This window comes from Camelina sativa, chromosome 5 (assembly GCF_000633955.1).
Source record: "Camelina sativa cultivar DH55 chromosome 5, Cs, whole genome shotgun sequence".
Classification (NCBI taxonomy): Eukaryota; Viridiplantae; Streptophyta; class Magnoliopsida; order Brassicales; family Brassicaceae; genus Camelina; species Camelina sativa.
The window spans coordinates 24450164-24473875 of record NC_025689.1 but is presented as its reverse complement, the minus strand read 5'-3'; the positions used below and the strand labels follow the sequence as shown (position 1 = coordinate 24473875).

The 23712-nt window shown below is 38.8% G+C and overlaps 3 protein-coding genes and 1 pseudogene across 4 annotated transcripts in view; all 4 read left to right on the top strand.

Annotated features, from left to right (window-relative positions):
• Positions 1-20, top strand: part of LOC104789546 (transcription elongation factor SPT6 homolog) — a 6653-nt gene extending 6633 nt beyond the window's left edge. Inside the window, exon 15 of the mRNA XM_010515226.1 lies at positions 10-20. Within this exon, the coding sequence (XP_010513528.1) occupies positions 10-20 (11 nt within the window). The remainder of the gene's footprint in view (positions 1-9) is intronic.
• LOC104787530 (transcription elongation factor SPT6 homolog) lies at positions 12-4149 on the top strand. Of its 2 annotated transcripts, XM_010513137.2 has the most exons (6): positions 12-789; positions 1130-2443; positions 2549-2758; positions 2869-3331; positions 3474-3688; positions 3776-4149. In XM_010513137.2, the coding sequence occupies exons 1-6, from the start codon at positions 67-69 to the stop codon at positions 3902-3904; spliced, it is 3054 nt and encodes a 1017-aa protein (XP_010511439.1). In that variant the 5' UTR covers positions 12-66; the 3' UTR covers positions 3905-4149. The 2 variants fall into 2 exon arrangements, with proteins under 2 accessions (XP_010511439.1, XP_010511438.1); XM_010513136.2 differs by having other exon boundaries at positions 3474-4149.
• Positions 10093-15390, top strand: LOC104787529 (probable E3 ubiquitin-protein ligase ARI8). The gene is made up of 15 exons (XM_010513135.2): positions 10093-10311; positions 10587-10711; positions 10822-10927; positions 11027-11117; positions 11265-11437; positions 11597-11701; positions 11804-11892; positions 12190-12297; positions 12602-12692; positions 12790-12879; positions 13602-13649; positions 13953-14024; positions 14097-14196; positions 14675-14801; positions 15004-15390. The coding sequence occupies exons 1-15, from the start codon at positions 10171-10173 to the stop codon at positions 15236-15238; spliced, it is 1701 nt and encodes a 566-aa protein (XP_010511437.1). The 5' UTR covers positions 10093-10170; the 3' UTR covers positions 15239-15390.
• LOC104789545 lies at positions 17917-22963 on the top strand (annotated as a pseudogene).

Below are 23712 nucleotides of genomic sequence, written 5' to 3'. Positions count from 1 at the left end.
CCTTGTTAGGCTGCAGTTGAGATAAGTTGCGAGCCATCAGTCAAAAAGTATGTCCGTGGCATTTATATGGAGAATGCAGTAGTCTCAACAAGTCCAACAGCAGATGGAAATACAGTAATAGATTCATTCCATCAGTTTTCTGGGATCAAGTGGTTACGTGAAAAGCCATTGAGCAAGTTTGAGGGTGCACAATGGCTTCTCATTCAGAAGGCAGAAGAGGAGAAACTTCTTCAAGTAACCTTCAAGCTGCCTGAGAATCACATGAATAGGCTAATTAGCGACTGCAATGAACATTATCTAAGTGTCGGTGTTAGTAAGTATGCTCAACTCTGGAATGAGCAAAGAAAGTTAATTCTGGAGGATGCACTTCATACTTTTCTTTTGCCATCAATGGAGAAAGAAGCAAGATCCTTGCTGACTAGCAGAGCGAAGAGTCGGTTGCTTTTAGAGTATGGACAGGCTTTGTGGAACAAAGTTTCTGCAGGGCCATATCAAAAGAAAGAAATGGACATTAGCTCAGATGAGGAAGTTGCGCCTAGGGTCATGGCATGTTGTTGGGGACCTGGAAAGCCACCAAATACGTTTGTGATGCTGGATTCATCGGGAGAGGTGCTTGATGTGCTCTATGCTGGATCCCTCACATTACGATCTCAAAATGTCAACGACCAGCAACGTAAAAAGAATGACCAGGATCGTGTTTTAAAGTTTATGATGGACCACCAACCGCATGTTGTGGCTTTAGGAGCTGTCAATTTGTCTTGTACTCGCCTGAAGGATGATATTTATGAGGTAAGGATTCATGAAACACAATGGAACTATGTTCTTCGACTCTAGCTAATGCAACATACATGTTCTGAGTTTAATCTTATATTGTTACACTTACATTCATATGGTTGTGGAATTTTGTCTGTAGAGTCCTCAATTTTCTGTTTTATCAACAGCACTTTCGAACTGATATACCTTTTTGAGTTTGACTGCTTTCCCGAAATTGATGATGTTATATCTGGTGTAGTAAGCTTGAGTCACTGCTTTTGTAGCTCACCTTGTCAAAGTTATCTGGTTGTGTTTTAGTCTGCATTGTTGTTTTTCTTGCTTAGTAAACTTGGTCATGTTTTATTTTATATATCAGGTCATATTCCAGATGGTGGAGGAAAAGCCTAGAGATGTTGGACATGGAATGGATGATTTAAGCATTGTTTATGTGGATGAATCACTTCCTAGACTATATGAAAATTCTCGAATCTCGGGTGAACAGCTACCTCAGCAGTCAGGGATCGTGAAACGTGCAGTTGCTCTTGGACGCTATCTCCAAAATCCACTAGCAATGGCTGCCACTTTATGCGGTCCAGGTAGGGAAATTTTGTCTTGGAAGCTTCATCCCTTGGAGCATTTTCTTCAGGTAGACGAGAAGTACGGAATGGTTGAGCAGGTTATGGTTGACATAACAAACCAGGTTGGAATCGACATTAATTTGGCAGCTAGCCATGAGTGGTTTTTTTCTCCTTTACAGTTCATTTCTGGACTTGGGCCTAGGAAAGCTGCATCCTTGCAGAGGTCGCTTGTGAGAGCTGGTTCAATATTTGTTCGCAAGGACCTGATAATGCATGGACTTGGTAAAAAGGTTTTTGTAAATGCAGCCGGTTTCTTGCGCATTCGCAGGAGTGGGCTAGCTGCTAGTAGCAGTCAATTTATTGACTTATTGGATGACACCCGAATACATCCCGAGTCATATAGCCTTGCCCAAGAATTGGCTAAAGATATTTATGATCAGGATGTCAGAGGTGACTCAAATGATGATGAGGATGCGATAGAGATGGCAATAGAGCATGTGAGAGATCGGCCAGGCTCATTGAGAAAAGTGGTCCTTGATGAGTATCTTGCCAGCAAGAAAAGGGAGAATAAGAAGGAAACCTATAGTAATATCATGAGAGAATTGAGCTGTGGTTTCCAGGATTGGCGGATACCCTTTAAAGACCCAAGTCCAGATGAAGAATTTTATATGATTTCAGGTGAAACTGAAGACACCATAGCTGAGGGAAGAATTGTGCAGGCTAGTGTTCGGAGATTACAGGGTGGAAGAGCCATATGTGTATTAGATTCTGGGTTAACTGGGATGCTTACGAAGGAAGATTTCTCAGATGATGGGAGAGATATTGTTGAGTTATCGGAACGACTGAAAGAAGGCGATATCCTGACATGCAAGATCAAATCAATTCAAAAGCAGAGGTATCAGGTGTTCCTTATTTGCAAAGAAAGTGAGATGAGAAACAACAGACACCAGCATAACCAGAATGTGGATGCTTATTACCATGAGGATAGAAACAGTCTCCAGCTAGTAAAAGAGAAAGCCCGAAAGGAAAAAGAGCTAGTGAGGAAGCATTTTAAGTCCCGGATGATTGTCCATCCTCGCTTTCAGAATATCACTGCTGACCAAGCTACAGAGGTATGCAAAATATTTACTCTCGGTTTGTACTTAGTAAGTCTTATGAAATGGATTTGTTATATATTTAGAGAAATCTCTGAGATTACTTGTTGGTGCCACGTACAGTATTTGTCTGACAAAGACTTTGGAGAAAGCATTGTTCGTCCAAGTTCTCGAGGACTCAATTATTTAACTTTGACGCTCAAGATTTATGATGAAGTTTACGCTCACAAGGAGATAGTTGAAGGTGGGAAAGAAAACAAGGACATCACTAGCCTACAGTGTATTGGGAAAACCCTGAAAATTGGAGAGGACACCTTCGAGGATCTGGATGAGGTTTGTTGTTTTATATATCTAGTTGTACTATCAATGAACAAACTTATTTGATTCTTGAACATCCTTTAAGTGTTTTAAGATTCCTCTGACCCCATGTCATATAACTGCAGGTCATGGATCGATATGTTGATCCTTTGGTATCTCATCTTAAGACCATGCTCAACTATCGGAAATTCCGAAAGGGGACCAAATCAGAAGTAGATGATCTTCTGAAGATCGAGAAGGGCGAAAATCCTTCAAGAATAGTTTACTGCTTTGGGATTTCTCATGAACATCCAGGCACCTTTATACTGTCTTATATAAGGAGCACAAATCCACATCATGAGTATATAGGCTTATATCCTAAGGGATTTAAGTTCAGGAAAAGGATGTTTGAGGACATTGATAGGCTTGTGGCATACTTCCAGAGGCATATTGATGACCCATTGCAGGAGTCAGTGCCATCAATCCGGTCTGTTGCTGCCATGGTACCAATGAGAAGCCCAGCAGACCGTGGCTCATCTGGAGGAAGTGGTTGGGGTAGTTCTCAGAATGAAGGAGGCTGGAAAGGAAACTCAGATCGCTCAGGCTCAGGTAACACATTTCAATGTTGGTTTTTAACTTGCATAGAAGGACTTGTAATCTGGATTTTGGTTGCTGAGAAGCATTCATATATTAATATTGTTTATGTTGTCTTGACTATGATTCTTGCCGAAATTGTGCAAATGTATTGTAGGGAGGGGTGGTGATTACAGAAATGGTGGTGGACGTGATGGGCATCCAAGTGGGGCGCCAAGGCCATATGGTGGTCGTGGTCGAGGCAGAGGACGAAGAGATGATATGAACGGTGACAGACAAGATGGGAATGGAGATTGGGGTAATAACGATACTGGAACTGGAGATGGAGGTTGGGGAAGTAGTACTGGTGGCGGTTGGGGAAGCGAGTCTGCTGAGAAAAAGAATGAAGGTGCGGGCGGCTGGGGTAGTGGGTCTGGCGGTGGCGATAGTGGTAGCGGAGGTTGGGGAAATGATTCTGGCGGTAAAAAGAGCAGTGAAGATGATGGTTGGGGAAACGAGGCTGGTGGTAAAAAGAGCGATGGAGAGGGCGGTTGGGGGAATGAATCCAGCAGTCAAAAGAGTGGTGGCGGCGGTGGTGGTGGATGGTGAAGAAACACAACCGCGGCTACTACTACTGGTTGGGTAATTAAATTGCAAAGTCTAAGACAAGACATAAAAAAACACACATTAGTAGTAATTTTAGCTTCTCTCCCTCTCTGCCTAAGTGCCTTATTTTTCAATTTAATGCTTTGCTTTTTTTTTTTTGTCTTCCTTTGTCTTAACTTGACGGTATTAGTATTGCGGTTATGTATTGTCCCTTTTTTTTTAACTTTCCAAGAAAGTCTTTCAAGCGATGCTTACATCCATGAAGTAAAAAAAGGTTCGAGATGAATTGATTAGTACTAATATATAAGAATAACCTCGATCAGGTGATTATTATCTTGGAGAGGGAATCGCTGTAATAATCAGGTGATTCAGTGTCGTCTTGATCGGGCTTTAGGAAATGAGGATTGGCATGGTTATTTTCCAAACTCGAAGGTAGATTACTTGGAGATGATTGGTTTGGATCATTGTCCAATTTTAGCTACTTGTTTGACGGCAACGCGGAGACCGTAGAGACAATTCCGGTTTGACAAGCAATGGTTGGGGAAAGAGGGTTTAATGGTTGCGGTGGAGTCAGGATGGAATAGGACAAGGAATTTTCGGATCCCGGGCTTCGTAGATAAATTAAAATATTGTAGGAATTCGATTTCTTGGTGGAGAAAAAACAATGTCACTACCGGCCCATCGATTATATCTTCTTTGAAGACTGCGTTGCAGGATGCGAAGATGGATGATTCGATCTCGCAAGAGGAAATTCGGGATATTGAGAGGAAATTGAAGGAGGCATATCGTGATGAGGAAATTTATTGGCAACAAAAGAGCAGAAAATTTTGGTTGAGGGTTGGTGATAAAAATACCGCCTATTTTCATGCATCTACTAAACAAAGGCGGGTACGTAATAGGATTATTGGATTATTTGATAAAGAAAATGTTTGGGATGAATCACCCTCCGGTATGGAGCATATTGCCACAACATACTTTGGGGATTTGTTTAGGAAATCAGGTGGGGGGGGGGGTATTACAGAGATGCTTCAAGCCATTGACCCGATTATTACGGATTCCATGAACAGAGCTTTAACTCGAGATATCTCGGAGGGGGAAGTCCGAAAAGCTCTGTTTGCCATGCATCCGGAGAAGACCCCAGGTCCTGATGGGATGACAGCTCTCTTCTTCCAAAGGTTCTGGCCCTCTCTCAAGGGGGATCTAGTTTTATTGGTTAAAGAGTTCTTTAGAACTGGCAGTTTTGATCCACTATTGAATGAGACTAATATTTGCCTTATTCCTAAGGTTGACCTCCCGCAACGAATGGCGGAGTTTAGACCTATTAGTTTATGTAATGTGAGTTACAAAATTATCTCAAAAGTATTGTGTTTCCGATTGAAGCGCTTGTTGCCTCTTTTGGTTTCAGAGACACAATCAGCCTTTGTGTCGGGTCGATTAATTACGGATAATATTCTTGTGGCACAGGAAATGTTTCATGGGCTCAATACTAACAGTCGGTGTAATTCAGAGTTTTTGGCATTTAAAACAGATATGAGTAAGGCCTATGATCGGGTTGAGTGGGATTTTTTGGAGGCAGTTCTGGTTAGATTGGGGTTTGATAGGAAATGGATTACGTGGATCATGTGGTGTGTTTCGTCAGTGACGTATCAAGTTCTTCTGAATGGTCAGCCCCGGGGTTTTATTAAACCACAGCGGGGATTACGCCAAGGGGATCCTTTATCATCATACTTGTTTATACTCTGTACAGAGGTTTTAATAGCGAATATTAAAAAGGCTGAAAGGGAGAAGAAATTAACAGGTATTACCATTGCCTCTAGTAGTCCTACTGTTTCGCATTTTTTGTTCGCGGATGACAGCCTTTTTTTTTTTTTAAAGCACAGGCGGATGAGTGTAGGACGGTAATGGATATAATCGGCAACTATAGTAAAGCCTCAGGACAGGAGGTTAATCTGGCTAAGTCTTCTATTATGTTCGGTAAGAAGGTTCTTGATGATATACGATCCCAGTTGAAATCAGTTATTGGGATTTCTAAGGAGGGTGGTATGGGTTCTTATTTGGGTATTCCGGAGAGTCTGAAAGGATCGAAAGCAAAGGTTTTTAGTTACGTAAAGGATCGGTTGGACGATCGAGTAAATGGATGGTCTGCAAAGTGTTTATCGAAGGGTGGTAAGGAAATTATGATTAAATCGGTGGCGTTGGCACTCCCTACCCACGTGATGTCATGTTATAAGCTGCCACAGGATTTGACGTCTAAACTAATGAGTGCTATCTCTACCTTCTGGTGGAAGTCAAATGATAAGGCACGAGGCATGCACTGGGTTGCTTGGGATAAATTATGTAAAGATAAAAGTGAAGGGGGTTTAGGATTCCGAGCCTTGGAACAATTTAATGAGGCAATGTTGGCCAAGCAGTTTTGGCGTTTAATCCATCATCCGACATCCTTAATGGCTCGGGTGATGAAAGGACGATATTTTAGAAATAAACATCCTTTGATGGCAAAAAAGCCATATAACCCTTCCTTCGCTTGTAGGAGTATTTATTCAACCAAGGGATTGGTGGAACAGGGAGCGAGATGGGCGGTAGGTTCTGGTTATTCAATTTCGGTCTGGCGGGATCCATGGTTGCCGGATGTTCGTCCAAGACCAGCGAATGGACGAGGGAGGTTATGGCTCCCGAGTTTGATGGTTAATCATCTCATTAATCCAGTTACCAAGGATTGGCATCTGCCTACTCTGGAGGAGTTCTTTGATCCCGTGGATATTCAACTCATTCGGAGTATGCCGGTTAGTAAAACGAACCAACCGGACAAATTAATTTGGCATTATACTAAGTCAGGGAAGTATTCGGTCAAATCAGGCTATAGATTGGCTCAAGAGCTGATAGCGGAAGTTGAGTTTGGGCCGACGTGTATGCCCTTGCGGGCTCAGTCGTGGAAATTAGATGTTCCTCCGAAGATTCAACACTTTTTCTGGCAGGTTGCTTCAAGTACTCTTCTCGTGCTAGAACGGCTTGCGTATCGGGGTGTCCGGTGTGATCCCTTATGTAAGGGATGTGATTCTGATGTGGAAACCATTAATCATGCGCTCTTTGAGTGTCCTCGGTCGCGGTGTATTTGGGACAGGTCTACGGTATTGTTAGATCCGGGAGGATTTCCATATGCATCGATTTTTGCGAATTTGGATTTCATCTTCTGGCGAGTGCCTTCACATTCCGGGGTTTCAGATATTATTCATCGACTACCCTGGATTGTGTGGTCAATTTGGAAGGCCAGGAATAAAAAGCTTTTTCAAGGTCTCGAGCTAGAACCGATTGATATTTTGAATCAAGCGGATACTGAAAAATTATTGTGGGAGGAGGCCAAGTCGTATTCGGTGAGATATCTGGATCCTCCGCCTTCGCTGGATAATAGAGGTTCTTTTCCCCGGTGTCAGGTTGATGGTTCATGGAAAGGTTCAGATCCTTTCTAGGGTCTAGGCTGGTGGTGTTGCGGTGACGAGGATTCAACGCTACTATTGGGAGCTCGAAGTCATAGAAGAGGCCTCACACCCTTACATGCGGAATTTCAAGCACTGATCTGGGCTATGGAGTCCTTACTGGAGGCTGGAGTCGACTGCCAAGTCTTTGAGACGGATTGTGCCGAACTTGTAGAGATGGTGCAGACGCCGGAGGACTGGCCCGCTTTTACGAATCTCCTGGAGGATTTTTCATCGCTTCGGATCTCTTATCCTTCTTTCACCCTCGATAGGATCTCACGAGACTCCAACTCACGGGCTGATTGCCTTGCTCGGTCGTCAAGAACTTTGCTTTCGTAATCTACTTTTGTAAACGTTTATCCTCCAGTTTGGGCCACCAATCTTGGAGTTCTTTTTTAATTTTATTAATGTTTGGTTGAAAAAAAAAAAAAAGAATAACCTCGATATCTTTCTTAATTGTGAATATATTACTCTTAAATTCAAATATAAACGGTAACAATTAACAATTTTCTTATTGGTTTCATTTTCTTTGTCAGTTTGTACCTTTAATTCTTTATTATATTTATTTATACTAACAGACGGTTAACTTCAACGATATGTCTACTCAGCTTCCCCTGAACGCTACTTACTTTTGGCCATCTACACACTTTCACTCTGACCAAAAACTACGAAAATATTGGTGAGATCTTCTCCAATTCTCTCGAGTTTGTCTATGAAAACGTTGATTTGATGAATGGAATGATGATGAATGAAGTATGATGTGATGTAAGGTGTTTCAATTACCCTTATGCTGTTGTAGTATAAGATGTCAAACAGACTCAAAAGAAATGTAAAAGAAAATTGTATAGTAAAAGAGAGAAATACATGGTGGGTTGCCTCCCACAAAGCTCTTGTTTCATGTCACTAGCTTGACCGGATTGTGTATGTACATTGGTTAGGCAAAGAAGACAACCGAGAGTGCACTATATGGATGTGGCAAAGCAATAAAATGAGCAGCCTTGCTTAATCGATCCACTACCACCATGATAAATGTCTTTCCTGCTGAGTCAGGCAATCTTTGTGTTTAAACTTTCACTTACGTAGTATATTTACTACTATCAACTAAAAAAAAAATTGTCAAAAGTTGTCTTTGCTCATTTGCTTGTAGAATAAAAAATCATGGAATAAAAATATGATCATGTTTAACCAAGAGAATAAAATTGAATTTACAACAATTAACCCCTAGCTCTTTACCTCTTAACACTCTCTCTATGCATCTAAAAGCAGTGTACAAATATTATCACGCCACGTGCTTCTCTCTTTCTTCGGACTGAGAGTGAAGAAGAGATGGAGTTCACTCTTAGGGAGCACATTAGGAGACACAAGGCCAAGGGGAAGAGGCCAGCAGTTGAGGTTGAACAAGAGGAGGGTTTTTTACAGGGTTTTTATGATTTATTAGATCTGTGATTTTTAGGGTTCTTAATCTTTTATGATCTTCATCCTTGGTTGTTCTTCACAATAATTCTTGAAGCAAAGAGCTGCAATAAGACCCTTAATAGTGCATGTGTCATTTGTTGCACCTAGGGATAGTCCAATGACTACGGAGTGAACTATAATTCCAAGCTCCTACTTTTTTCGTTTATTTATTCTCTAATTACTACTTACTTACTATTCAATGATCCACAGACAAACTAATATCATTGAATAGTCTAGAATCTTTGTAATCTCTATGTATATCATTCTTATCACGCCACATGCTTCTCTCTTTCTTCGGACTGAGAGTGAAGAAGAGATGGAGTTCACTCTTCGGACTGAGAGTGGCTATCGATGAAAGGACTCAGGTTCTGGCTACCTCTGGATCGCGTTTGCATGCACAGGCAAGTATCTGAGTGTGTACTCGAGGATCAGCTCGATCAGGTGATCGAGTGACGGGTCGGGTGGGTGCTCGGGTTGTACCTGAGATTCAAAACAAACAAAGGCCTCCTCTGATGGTCAATTGATGTCTTAGCTCACTCCTCAAGATGAATCCAATGCATACAAAAATTTGGAGAAATTTCTGCAATATCATCAAGAGAATCCACCCAAAACTCCTCAGGACATCTCAGAGTATGGAAGTTACGTTCCACACTCGTCCTCCACGCATCCGCAGCAGTAGGATCATCAAACTAGACGTGGTAGCAGTTTTTGGTTACATATGTATGTTTTATGCTTGTGAAATTCAGCCACCGGTCTTTGCACATATCTTATGCAAATCGAACACGTTCAACTGTAAAATATAATAAGAAGTTACAAAAAATTCTTATTTGCTACAATGAGACGAAGTCGTACTTCTGTATCCTAACAGCTTACCATTTTGGTATGTGACCTTAACTATCCAAGTTGGGTTGTTTCTTCTCTTTAGCTTTCCACTAGACCTTATAAATTACATAATGAAGCTCGTTAACAAATCTTGGGGGAATACATCATCCAATTTTTGTTTGGATTCAGTTTCAACAAATTTTGGTTCGGTTTAGTAAATAAACCGTTGAGTTAATTTTGCCCATCCAAAATCAACACCCTTTTGAACCAGTGTTTTTTTTTTTTTGTTTTGGTTCCAATCCTGTCGTGTGTGCCTTGGGATAAAATTGGAAGGATACTATTTTATTCCAAAACACAAATTGAAGTTTATGATTAAAAGCATTTATTTATTTAAGAATGGCTGAGCTTAATTTACCCTTTTGCCATTTCTCCCTTTTTCAATTAAAACGTCTTTATGAGAAGAGCATCTAAAAAAATTAAGAGCTTCGTGATTGAAGAAGAAGAAGCCAATCAATCTCAATGGATGCTGATGACGATTTCTACAGCGGCACCGAAAACTATTCCGATTACGCCGACAGCGATCCCGAAGACGATGCCGACTACGAGTTCGTCGAAGACGCCGCTGATGATTCCGATGACCTCATTTTCCGTCGCCGCCAGGTTTCTCTCCCCCCCCCCCCCCCCCCCCCCNCCCCCCTCCAATCTTTTCTGGATCTACATCTAAAATTAAGGTTTCTAATTGAGAGATCCAGTTCTGTCCTGTATTCATGTTTGGTTGCTCAAAAACTCTCAACGTTGATGATGATGTGAATTGAATTTGAGCAACTTTTTTAATAGATTTTAAAAGCTCATGAATTCGATATTTTTAAGGAAATTTGTAGATCGCAATGGCTCACGAAAAAGCTTACTATTTTTTGTTTGTTTGGGGTTTGTAGCAAAATTATAGTGTGTTAAGCGAAGCAGATATCTGTAAGCTTCAAGAAGATGACATTTCAAGGATCTCTACTGTTTTGTCCATTTCCAGAAATTCATCTGCAATCCTGCTTCGTCACTACAATTGGTTTGATTCCCAAATTCCCGTTATTCATAATTTTTTTAGCCTTTTTTTGTGTGTGTGTGTGTGTGGGAATATAAGTGCTTAAACGAGGTTAAACTTGTGCAAATGGTTAGGTGTGTGAGCAGAGTTCATGATGAATGGTTTGCTGATGAGGAGAAGGTTCGAGATGCTGTTGGCTTGTTGGACAAACCTGTTGTTGATTTCCCAACTGATGGACAAGTATGCTTCCCATTGTCGTCATTAACATTGTAAAATTTAATCTGTCAGAAAATTCACCTGTGCCTTTCGTTTTTACTTGTTTCTTTCTCTTTTTGGCAGCTTGATTGTGGGATTTGTTTCGAGACTTTCCTTTCTGACAAATTGCATGCTGCTGCTTGTGGTCACCCCTTCTGTGAGTCATGCTGGGAAGGTTTGTTTTACTGTTTTCTTTATTATAGTTGATACCCATTTCCAACTTTAATGTTTTGATTTAACTTGCAGTCTACTCTTCTTATTTCGTCGATTATCAATTAATGATACTGTTGGGTTATCTATCTGACCTTTCCTCTATCTTTAGGTTATATCACCACTGCGATTAATGATGGTCCTGGGTGTCTTACGTTACGATGTCCAGATCCTTCTTGCAGAGCTGCTGTTGGTCAGGATATGATCAATTTGCTTGCTCCTGATAAAGATAGGCAGAAGTACACATCTTATTTTGTCAGATCATATGTTGAAGACAATAGAAAGGTAAGTTAGCGATTTCAGTTTCATCATACGTTAGACATTTGCATGATTCTTATTTCTCTTTTCTTAACCTTCAAATGAACAGCAGTGCATAATTTTAGTGTTCTTTGTTCGTCCATATTATGTGCTAACCAAGTTAGTAATGCATCTTTTATTCTGTAGACCAAGTGGTGTCCCGCTCCTGGCTGTGACTACGCTGTAAACTTTGTTGTTGGAAGTGGTAATTATGATGTGAACTGTCGCTGTTGTTACAGTTTCTGCTGGAATGTAAGTTACTCTATCAGTTAGTATCAAAATAGTTTCATCTTTCCATTGTGTGGAATTATTGACACAACCATACCATGTGACTCGATCATCATGGGTCTGCAGTGTGCTGAAGAAGCTCACCGTCCTGTAGATTGTGACACCGTTTCTAAGTGGATATTGAAGAATAGCGCTGAGTCTGAGAATATGAATTGGTATGTTGATTTATGAGATATGTAGATGCTTAAGATATTTGGGATTTTGTTGACGTAAAAGGGTTTTCAGAGCTTTAAAAAATATTTGGTTTCTTTACTTCTTTATATTGTATTGGTAGTGATGGCTACCATTTTGTATAGCTATAGGAAACTAAAATGGTGGATACGTATGCATTTTTAATTGTTAGAAGAAAGTCAATTTGGTTTCTTCTGTTCCATCTCCTAGCATTAGGGTGCATCATGATTCACATAATGTATTGCACTATTGTTGCTGCTAAATTCCATATTGACTTTCAGGATTTTGGCAAATTCCAAGCCCTGTCCAAAATGCAAACGGCCAATAGAGAAAAACCAGGGTTGTATGCATATTACGTGCACCCCGCCATGTAAATTTGAGTTTTGCTGGTAAGTTGACAAAGTGGTTGATAGTTCAGAATGCCATCATGTCATAAGTTATGCTTCTATTCTCTCTATACTTCGTGGAATTAAATCTGAATTGAATTTTTATGTTTATACCTCTGAAGAGAAATAGAAAATAAGTGGCTTATTATATTTTAGGTTTTGCCAGTCTATAAAAATTTGCTGTGTATCTTCTTTCTGTAGTTGTTGTATCTTGTAATCTGATCGTCATCTGAATCATCTGTTGTGTACGATTCTTTGTTGGTCACAATGAATTATCATGATAAGTAGTTGTACTGTATAAATGTAGGCTTTGCCTTGGAGCGTGGACAGAGCATGGTGAGAAGACAGGTGGCTTTTATGCTTGTAACCGGTATGAAGCAGCGAAGCAAGATGGCATTGTATGAGTTCTCTGACATTGTTTCTTTTCCTGACTGACAACTAAAGTCTACTTTATCTTCGAACACATTTGATGTCTTCCATAATCTTTCTGTGCAGTTTGATGAGACTGAAAAACGCCGAGAGATGGCAAAGAACTCTCTTGAGAGATATACCCACTACTATGAAAGATGGGCGACAAATCAATCGGTATGTAGATAGTAATTCATATAATTTTTACATGTTTTATTTAACTCTTACGGAGGAAATTTAAGAACGAGTTTTCAGCTGCCAAATTCAAATCCCTTCGGCCCTTCCTATGGAACATAAAATCCCTTCATGTACCTAGAAAAGTAGATGAACTCATTCACAATTTGATGTTTAATGACTAATCTAAACTAATTAAAGTCTATACGTTTTTAATTGTTTGAGTTAGAGGACCAAAAGATATGAAAATCTGTATTTTGGTTGAGAACTTCTGAAAAATTAAGGAAGTGAAGCTGACTGATTTGAAAAAATTAAAGAGACTATGAAACTTTGAGGTACATGTAGTGCCTGTGTGGTGTATTCTCTGGAGAAGGAGCTGTTGTTCCTCCAGTTATGGGAATTCTAAATCTGTTGGCTGTGTTCGTTGATGGCTATGTTCTTTGAGGGCTTAGGTATTGTGTCAAATTTGTTATTGGAGCAGAGTACTGTCGTAAAAGTCTCTGTCATATTAAGCATATTAATGATATTAGGCTTAGGAAGGTTCATAATAATCCTTGGCATTTGTCTTATCCATATCGTCTGCCTGAAGTTTCATGTTTTCGTTTTGGTAAAATGTATTCTTTATTAAATAGTGACCCCAAAGAAAAATAAGTTTTGTATATACAAATAGCACATTGGCATTTATTTCTAAAACAATTTACAATTTTTGTCACTACTTGCTGCAGTCTAGGCAAAAGGCGCTGGCGGATCTTGAGAAGATGCAAACTGATGATGTGAGCTTACAGTGCAACACTTGCTGATGTAAATAAGAATCACCAAGTATTGTTTGATGACAAAAAAGTGTGATATATCCAAAATAATCATTGCTTGTTTTCATTCCAATCCGTGATTCCAGATTTTATCCAGTTAAAGTTCAGGAAGTTTGCTCAAGTTATGATAATCTTTTACAAATGATACCATATATGCCCGTCTTGACTTTTGTCTATTTTGGCATGAGACGTCTAACTTTCGATGAATTGTCTTGCTTTTGTTGTTGTTGGGTTTGGCTAAAGTTCTTTTTTTAATGAAATTCACAGATTGAGAAGCTCAGCGACATACAGTGTCAGCCTGAATCACAACTGAAGTTCATTATTGAAGCATGGTTACAGGTAAAATCCGTTCCTCTTATGGCCTTTCTGAGACTTTTGAATTTTGCTCACTAATTTGCTCTACAATCATAGATAGTCGAATGCAGACGAGTTCTAAAATGGACATATGCCTATGGTTTTTACATACCTGACCACGAGAATGGAAAAAGAGTGTTTTTTGAGTACTTACAAGGTAACTTGATTTAGCTCTAACATTTGAAATCAACTTTGCTTCCAAAATGTTTGGTATTGATTCCTTAAGTGAGTTACTTTTGTCAGTGTTTTTGCTGTTATTGGTCTTCTCCAAGCGGGAACAGTTGAACATAAGTTGAATTAAGAGAGTTTAGCGATTGTTAAATCCATCAGTGATTCTTACGTGATTGAACTTTTCGTGATTTTATTGAACATCATGTAGTCATAGTAAAATAGGGAATGGTTTAGGATTTTCCCTATGTGAGATAATGTGGACTATATAGGCAAGTGTCGTCACTCATAAGAAATTAATTAAGCTCCTTAATCCAAATCTTAAACAATTTGGTGAGGGTTCAGTTCCATCTTTGACCCGCTAATTTTGATTTGTTAAAATAGGTATGAGCACTTTTGTTTGTAACAGGCTTAATTATGCAAGAATGTATAATTCTATTTCTTGTCTTATTTTATCATACATTTAGGTGAAGCTGAGTCGGGCCTTGAACGACTTCATCAATGTGCTGAAAAAGAGCTGCAACCGTACCTAGAAGCCAAAGGTCCCTGTGAAGATTTTAATGAGTTCCGCACAAAACTGGCAGGTTTAACAAGGTACTTTCCAAACCTACAGAACAAACTGATAAGCTTAGTATAATAAGTGACATGACATGTTTAGTTATGACTGACAAGCTAATCGAAACATAGTGCTGAGTAAAAGAGTTTAAAGAAAACATAAGGATGTTTTCACTCATTTAGTTGGCTTTGTGTGATGAAAGAAGGTAATAATGAACGTTTTATTACTGGGAACTTACAGCGTCACCAAAAACTATTTTGAGAACTTAGTTCGAGCTCTGGAGAATGGGCTATCGGATGTAAGCTCACATAGTGCATATGATCGAACCTCAAGTTCAAAGAGCTTAGGGGGGAAGACAAAGGGATCCACTTCTAAAGCCAGCAGCTCAGATTCAACACTGTGGTCTTGTGAATATTGCACTTATGTAAATCCAAGGTCGACCACGGTTTGCCAAATGTGTGAACATGGCCGTTGAAATGTCAGTAAGTGGCATTGAAAGACTGTAATAGTAATGTATGGTCGCATTTGGTCAGAGATATGATCAAGTGAAGAACTGTCTTGTAACTTTATATATTTTCTTGTATTGGAAATAAAGGGATCGAATAAATTGGATTAGATTGGCCGTTATTTGATTGTGCCAATGATGAAAAAGCGAAAACATAATTATGTAAGTTCTTAGAAGATAATTTCAAAGATAATTTCAAAAGATTATGTGCTTTGCATTACTTGGTCGCCCCCGGATTCATTTTTCTATATGATGTTTCTATAGAGTCCCGGACCATTGTTTTTCTTTGCTTTATTTCATGTTCATTGTGTCTAGTGGGTTTTAACTTGTGCATTTAAACATGAATCCTACCTCGAGAAACTTGTCGGAGCCGCCACCTGTGTGGCTGGATTAGCTACATATGTGGATTGTGTTTATGAGGCATGGATTTAGCAGAGGAGGCCGTAGTCGCAGCTTTCAGAAATAGGCCATAGTCGCAGCTTTCAGTTCTCACTGCAAATATTATCTAAATTTAAAAACAGAAAATCCAAATCTCTTTATAAATATTAGCAGGTTTTTTTTAGAGAATGTTTCTCTTTTAATATATAGGAGATCATGACACAAATGCCGTAATCAGAGTCTGATCTTTTACAAAAACTATCGCAGGGTGGTAAACTTGTCGGGGAATTACACAAAGTAAACCCGAAGCATTTGTTTTTACTAAGCTTTGTTCCATAACCTACATATACAACACACTAACAATAATTAATGGATAACCCAATTAACGAAAAAAGTGAATCATCATATCATGTACATAACTACAAAAAAAACAGTAAACACTTACCCGAACTTCCGACAGATGTAGGAAGACAGTGGACAAAAAATATTTGGAAGAGGATAATAAAACAAAATGCTACTAAAGTTTTTATGGTGATGGCCATTTTAATGATACTAGAGATGAGTACCCACACTACATGTGGGTTTGTTTGTATATATATATATATATTGCAATACCTTCTTTGCTTCTTATATTTTCACATTTGAAAGATTTGTGAGGAGGCAAAGAATACAGAATTTTGTTTAAAGCTAAATCTTATTGTAAAGTAATTTTTGTAAAAGAAAACTATTAGCATTTTTTTTTAGGAAGTAAAACAATCATACCCATTTGCACATTTGATTGGTAGATAAAAATATTTAAACATCCTACAATTCTTGTCTAAATCTTAGCTATATATATATATATATATATAGATATATTTGTATTTAAGTTTCTCAACTAAATACCATGGGACTCTCAAATTCTCTTTTATCACAAAGATTTTCATGAAGCTTTGTTAACTCTTTAATAGTTATATTTAAGATAGACAACTTTCATGCCTACTAGCTATTCAATTTCTTGAATATACTGTAGAATTTAATTTTCAATAAGAATTTCATTTAGTTTACTTCTTCTTTTCTCTCTGTATTTTCCTCAACCAACATTCAATCATTGATTTAACTATCTTTCATTCGATAGTGAACAGAATTACGATCTTTTTTCATATATAAAAATTTATTTCTCAAAAGACACACTTTAATGAATTTCTCTAAAATTAACTCTTCAAATTGTTGAAAAAATTCTAACGCCTAAACCATATGTTCATATCTTCATGGATTACCCTAAGAGGATGAAGCGAATCTTTGGTTTTACTCTCGAATCTCGATACTTTTTTATCTTTTGGTAATGCATCTGCTTACTTAAATAATACATCAACATGTTCTAAGTCTCTCTAGATTTCTTATATAAATATTGAAATTGTTTGTGATATAAAAAAAATTAAAAATATGGAAGATGTTTTATATTCCTCTTTAATTTTATATATATTTGATTTTAATTTATGTGTTTTTAATTTGGGTTGACAGGTGGCACTCTCTTCACTGCTGATGTATCACTCATATGGAGAGAGTTGACCATCTTTCATAGTATAGATTTTGACATGGAATTTTTTTTTTTGTTGTAAAATATTTTAAAATCATCCAAAGTTTATTAATAAAATCTTATAGAATTATTTTTTTTCTTAAATTAGAAAAACTCTAAAACACAATCAAATACCCTAAAAAAATCTCCTTAAATCTTTCAAAATTCTAAAATATCAAAATCTTATCAAATCTTTAATAATCCGCCCTCATCATCTCCATAATAATCAATCTCTCGTCTTCCAGGTGAGTGAGTATTTTAATGTTTAAAAAGGAATTGGAGAAACGACGTCGTTTGTTTCGTTTCTTCAGCCTGGTTTCATTTGAAATTCCCAAACTTGTTTCACTCTATGCAGATTCGTAGGAGCTCAAGGATCAAGTTGGGCTCAGTTTGGTTTTGCCTTTTCGAAATTCTGGATCCGAATTCAGAAAGGCGAGTAATGGCAACAGCCATGGAAGAGGAAACTGTGGTGGCTGTGAATGGAGAAGAGGACATTCATGATTCGAGGGAGAGATTTCTACTTAGATACTTTTTGAAAGAATGGGAGATTGCTAAATCACTTGTCGATGACATTGTCGCAAATGGCCGTGTCGTTGATCCTTCCTCTGTTCACAACATCCGCTCCATTGTACGTACGCTTGCCTCTCTTACTCTTTTCTGAACTGCATCTTCCTCTTTGTGTGATGATTCCTTTTGTTTTCTTGTATTGTAGATGGATAAATACCAGGAGCAAGGTCAACTAGTGGAACCTTACTTAGAGACCATAGTTTCACCACTCATGTTAATCATTCGCTCTAAGACACTTGAATTAGAATCAAAACCTGATGAAATTCTCGAACTCAATAATCAAACCCATTTGCACCATTATCTATAGTTTGGTTACTGTCTGTGGCTACAAATCTGTTATCAACTTCTTTCCGCATCAAGTATCGGATCTGGAACTCGCTGTGGCGCTTCTGGAGAAATGCCATACCATGACTTCTGTTTCATCCTTGAGGCAAGAAAGCACTGGTGAAATGGAGGCTCAATGTGTTACTCTCTTGTGGCTTTCGATCCTTGTCTTGGTCCCGTTTGATATTTCTTCTGTTGATACAATTACAAGCATTGCAAATGATAAGAGCTTCGGTGTCGACGATCTTGCTCCTCTTGTGTTCAAGATTTTGGCTTTCTGTAAGGACTATCTGTGCACTGCTGGCCCTATGCGCACGATTTCTGGATTGCTCCTCTCTAAGCTTTTGACGCGTCCGGATATGGGAAAGGCATTTAAAAGGTCTGATTCTGTCACTCATAAGTTTTGAGATTCTGTTTATGTGTTTGTTCTGGTTTGAACACTTGACTTCATCAACAAAATTGTTCGGATTACTCAGATGATCAAACTTTTCTTTGTTGCACTGTGGCGTTTCTCTTTCAGTTTTTTTGAGTGGACACATGAAGTTTTATCGTTTGAGGAAGATAATCTTGTGAACAACTTTTGCTTGCTTGGTGTGATGGAGGCTCTGGCTGCCATTTTTAAGGTTTTTTTCTTCTTCTGTAACCTGGAGTTATATACTATGTTTTCAGTAATGGTCCATATTGCATAAACATATATATAAATGCTAGAAAAGTACTGCTGGTTTTGATTACTTAAGTTTTGGTATTTTGCATCTCGGTTTATATGTCTTACTAACATTGGCAGACTGCTAGCCGAGAAGTGTTGCTTGAAGCCCTTCCTAATGTTTTAAATGATGTGACTGTGCTAAGCAAATCAAATGCAGCAACTACAAGTCCTCTGCTTCGCAAGTATTTGATCAAGTTAACTCATAGGATAGGGCTTGTTTGTCTTCCTCATCGCCCACCTTCCTGGCGCTATGTGGTAAAATACCTTTTAGCATGTATAATTTAGTGTAAATAGTACGTCATGTGTTTTAATATTGTAGAATTTCTGGTTATGCCCATGATTGACATAATCTCTCATTCTCAAGTTAGTCATCTGAAACTTGCTTCTTGAATTTTTATTCAGAGTCAAACCGGGTCCCTTTCTGTGAATATTTCGACCCAAACGGTGGCCCCCCCTGATCATGCTGTCGTTGTCGTCTCACAACCAGAAAGTTCAGATGACCAAGAGGATGAAGATATGGATGTTCCTGACATCTTAGAAACGATAATTGAGATGCTACTCTCTGGTTTGAGAGACACGGTATGTTTAGTGGGTGAGATACTATTGTTAGGCTATTTACTAGAGGTGGTCATATCTCAACTTATACAAGTATATTATTGCTATATGATAATCTAAGTAAAAATACTCTGCTATGCACCAAGGTATAGATAGACTGGAGTGACTAGTTAACACTTAAGATACACCAAGGTATATATATTTCTTGGATGCTATAAATCTTTGTATGCGACATGGAAACTCTCAGCTTCCACCCAGAAAATCTCACATGTTACTAGTATTTGCAAGCCTTTTCCTCTAAATCTTTTCACTATTTTCTGAACTGTGTAGGACACCGTGGTTCGTTGGTCTGCTGCAAAGGGTATAGGTCGTATAACTTCACGACTAACATCTGTTCTTTCTGAAGAAGTGCTGTCATCTGTATTGGAGCTATTTTCACCAGGAGAGGTACTCAAAATAATGGCAGCATAACTTGCATGCTCTTAAGTCCAATTATAACAAGCTACTGTCTAGCTGACAGTAATTTTTCTTTCATGATATTCAGGGAGATGGCTCATGGCATGGGGGTTGTTTGGCTTTAGCTGAACTGTCTCGTAGAGGGTTACTGTTGCCTAGAAGTTTCCCACAAGTCGTCCCAGTTATTGTGAAGGTTGTACTCTTTCCCATTCCCAAGATTACTTATTTCCTAGTCAAACGCGTACGAAAAAATGGCATCACTCTCCCAAATTATGCAGAAGCTGTATGGATTTACATATAAACATTCTTTACAGGCACTCCATTATGATGTACGTAGAGGTCCGCACAGTGTTGGATCTCATGTGCGTGATGCAGCTGCCTATGTTTGTTGGGCATTTGGGCGCGCCTATTACCACAAAGATATGAAAAACGTCCTCGATCAGCTTGCTCCAGATTTATTGATAGTGGGTTCCTTCGATAGAGAGGTACCAATCACTCTTTTGACTATACTTTCTTTCTTGATTTGAAGAATTATGTTTTTGTAGTTTTCTTCATTGCGTAGAGTATATCGATTTCTTATATCAGGTGAACTGTAGAAGGGCTGCTGCCGCTGCTTTCCAAGAGAATGTTGGAAGGCAAGGAAATTACCCTCATGGCATTGACATAGTGAACATAGCTAACTATTTTTCCCTTTCTTCTCGGGTGAACTCATGCCTTCAGGTTGCTGTTTCCATTGCTCAGTATGAAGGCTATCTATATCCTTTTGTGGATGAATTGCTATACAACAAGATCTGCCATTGGGTATGCTCTGTTTGATATTAATGTGAAACGCTTATTTGATTGGGAACTGGATCAAATAATTGTTCCTAGTTGATATGTTAATATTTCAATCTTGTCATTTCAGGATAAAAGCTTGAGAGAACTTGCTGCAGAAGCTCTCGCTGCTCTTGTTAAATACGAGCCTAAGCACTTTGCTAACTATGTGCTGGAGAAAGTAATTCCTTGTACCCTTTCAACTGATTTGTGCATGCGCCATGGTGCAACATTGGCAGCTGGAGAGGTTGTCTTAGCTCTGCATCAGTGTGGCTATGTTTTTCCTGCTGCTTGGTACCATCTACTTTTCAGCTTTGAATTTTGTGGCATCTTTGCATATGCAATTTACAAATCATTTGTAGTGGAAATGCAAATATCTGGGAGCCATCTTGGAATCTAGACCTTGTCATCATAGATGTACTCAGACTGTATTCACCCCCTTTCGAGCTTGATTTTCTGTTAGTTCAGTTGTTGGCATCATTATCCCTTATATTAAATGTTCCTAGCTAATGCACTAAATTTTTTACAGATAGCCATAAGCGTATGGCTGGGGTTGTCCCTGCCATTGAGAAAGCAAGGCTTTATCGTGGGAAAGGTGGAGAAATAATGCGACTGGCTGTCTCACGGTTTATCGAGTGTATCTCGTTATCTCATGTGAGATTATCTGAGAGAACAGAACGGATCCTGCTTGATACCCTCCATGAGAATTTAAGACATCCCAATTCTCAAATACAGGTACCTACGTTTCTAAATATCATATAGGTATTTATTTTCAAACTGTTAGCATACTTCATTAGTTAACAAGTTTCACTTTATCATACAGAATGCAGCTGTAAATGCTGTTAAACAGCTTGTGCAATCATATCTGATTTGCAATGATAAGATTGCTGTTGATTTAGTATCAAAATATGTAACACATCTAACCGACCCAAACGTAGCTGCTCGGAGAGGTTTTGCACTTGCACTGGGTGTCTTGCCATGTGAACTATTGACTCCAAACTGGATAAATGTAGTTCTGAAGCTCTGCAGTGCGTGTCAGATAGAGGTAAGGAAGACAACATGGGTCTCCAATCTTTGGAAAACATTTTGGTTATTCACTTTGACGGATGTTTTTTTTTTTATTTTTTTTTTCCAAGCAGGCGAATCCTGAAGATAGAGATGCTGAGGCACGCATGAATGCTGTTAAAGGACTCACATCTGTGTGTGAGACTCTTACAATGGGCGGTATGCAGATCCTGGAGCCTTGCGTTGCTTCTTATGTTTCCAATTGTTTATCTGACTATAAGTTATCTATTCTTTTGTAGGTTCCCGAGTTCTCGTTCCCACGCTTTGTTCAGCTATTGAAATTCCATTGTTATAGCAAACAGGTAATGTCTGGATTAGTAATTTCGATTGGAGGGTTACAAAAGTCGCTTAAAACAGCTTCACTCTCTGCATTACTGGAGTATGTGAGGGAAGAAAGTGAAGCTGAAGATGTTAAACAACAACAGTCTAGAGAATCTGCGATTTGTGACGACATCGTCTGGATACTTCAAGAGTACAAAAAATGTGACCGAGTTATTGAACCCTGTCTAAAAGTAAATACACCATTAACCTCTATTTTACTGTGTCGATCCGTAATATTTATGTCTTAACACTTTTCTTTTGACACAGACAATTCAAGAGCTCTTGGACAAGATATATCGGAATCAAGAGGTTGGTTTTATAGTTTTACTTGTTTCGATTAGATTTTGTCAAAGCTTGTAGATTCAACGTAAAGTAAAGCTTATGTGCCATTTGATTTCAGGCTTATACGTTGGGTTTCTACACAAGAGTCATGGATTCCTTAGCCATCGAACTAAGAGCTTCAAAGAAATTCGAAAAGGTAGAGGCAGGCGTTGGAATACTTGGGTCTATTGCTTCTGTCTCAGAACTCATCAGCACTCAAGCGTTCTCTCAGCTTCTACCATTCCTTGCCCACCAATACCCAAAGGTTCATGTGACTTCTCTGCATCTCAAACTCTGTTTCAGAAAGTTCATGTTGCTTACATAAATATATTGTTTTCACTTGATCCAGATCCGGAATCAGGCGGCTTCTCAAGCCTATCTAGCGCTCCTTCAAAACAAAATCTTAGTACCAGAGGACAAGATTGAGAATGTGAAAGATATATTATATCAGACTTGTTGGGATGCTGACATGGATTCAACCCAATCTCAGAGGTTAGAATTGTGTGAATTGACTGGTTTAGATCATAAAGTAGTGTTCAGGACCAGAAACAGAAGGGTGACTAGGGATATCATGACGGCTTTGGACGAGAATGCGTCTTACCCAGCTCTGGTTGATTCCTCTGGCTTCTGATTGGTAAGCGTATGCATTGTCCTCGAGTCAATTTTGAATACTAAGTTTTCGTTTTGCTTTGTTTTTTCACAGTTATACAATGCAATAGTCAAAATAAATTATGCAATAACATCAAAGAAAACACCAATATTCATATAAGACTAACAAAGAAACTAGTGGTTAATTATCATAGCGGCAGGTAGGGTTCCCAAGCACAGTTGTGTAAGCTCTTAAGATCTCGAATCATACTGCAACTTGGTTTTATCACAAACATATTTCATCAATCATCATACCTATCGTGCTTACTCTGCAATCCAGAAAAAACAACCACGATCTGAACTACAGTTCACTTCTCTCCTTAATATCATCCATAATACCATTTCCAATAACACCGTTGATATCTTCTTCGGAATCAGAGACAACTCCTGAAGTCCTATTGAGTTGAGACCAATCGTGTCGGATATTTTGTAACGGTTGCCATCAATGGAGAAAAAAACAAGAACCTTGCTAACTAACTAGTAGAGCAAAGAGTCGGTTGCTTTCAGAGTATAACAGGCTTTTTGGAACAAGGTGTCTGCAGGGTCATATTAAAAGAAAGAGATGGACATTAGTTTAGATGCAGAAGTTGCACCGAGGGTCATGGCATGTTGTTGGGGACCTGGAAAGCCACCAAATACGTTTGTGATGCTAGATTCATCGGGACAGGTGCGTAATGTGTATGTGCTCTTTGCTGGATCCCTCACAGTCAACGACCAGCAACGTAAAAAGAG

Coding starts and splice junctions, on each gene's coding strand:
- LOC104787529 (XM_010513135.2), top strand. CDS start 10,171: ATGGATGCTGATGACGATTTCTACAGCGGCACCGAAAACTATTCCGAT. Junction 10,312..10,586: donor TCATTTTCCGTCGCCGCCAG/GTTTCTCTCCCC, acceptor TGGGGTTTGTAG/CAAAATTATAGTGTGTTAAG. Junction 10,928..11,026: donor ATTTCCCAACTGATGGACAA/GTATGCTTCCCA, acceptor TCTTTTTGGCAG/CTTGATTGTGGGATTTGTTT.
- LOC104787530 (XM_010513136.2), top strand. CDS start 67: ATGGAGAATGCAGTAGTCTCAACAAGTCCAACAGCAGATGGAAATACA. Junction 790..1,129: donor TGAAGGATGATATTTATGAG/GTAAGGATTCAT, acceptor TTTATATATCAG/GTCATATTCCAGATGGTGGA. Junction 2,444..2,548: donor CTGCTGACCAAGCTACAGAG/GTATGCAAAATA, acceptor TGCCACGTACAG/TATTTGTCTGACAAAGACTT.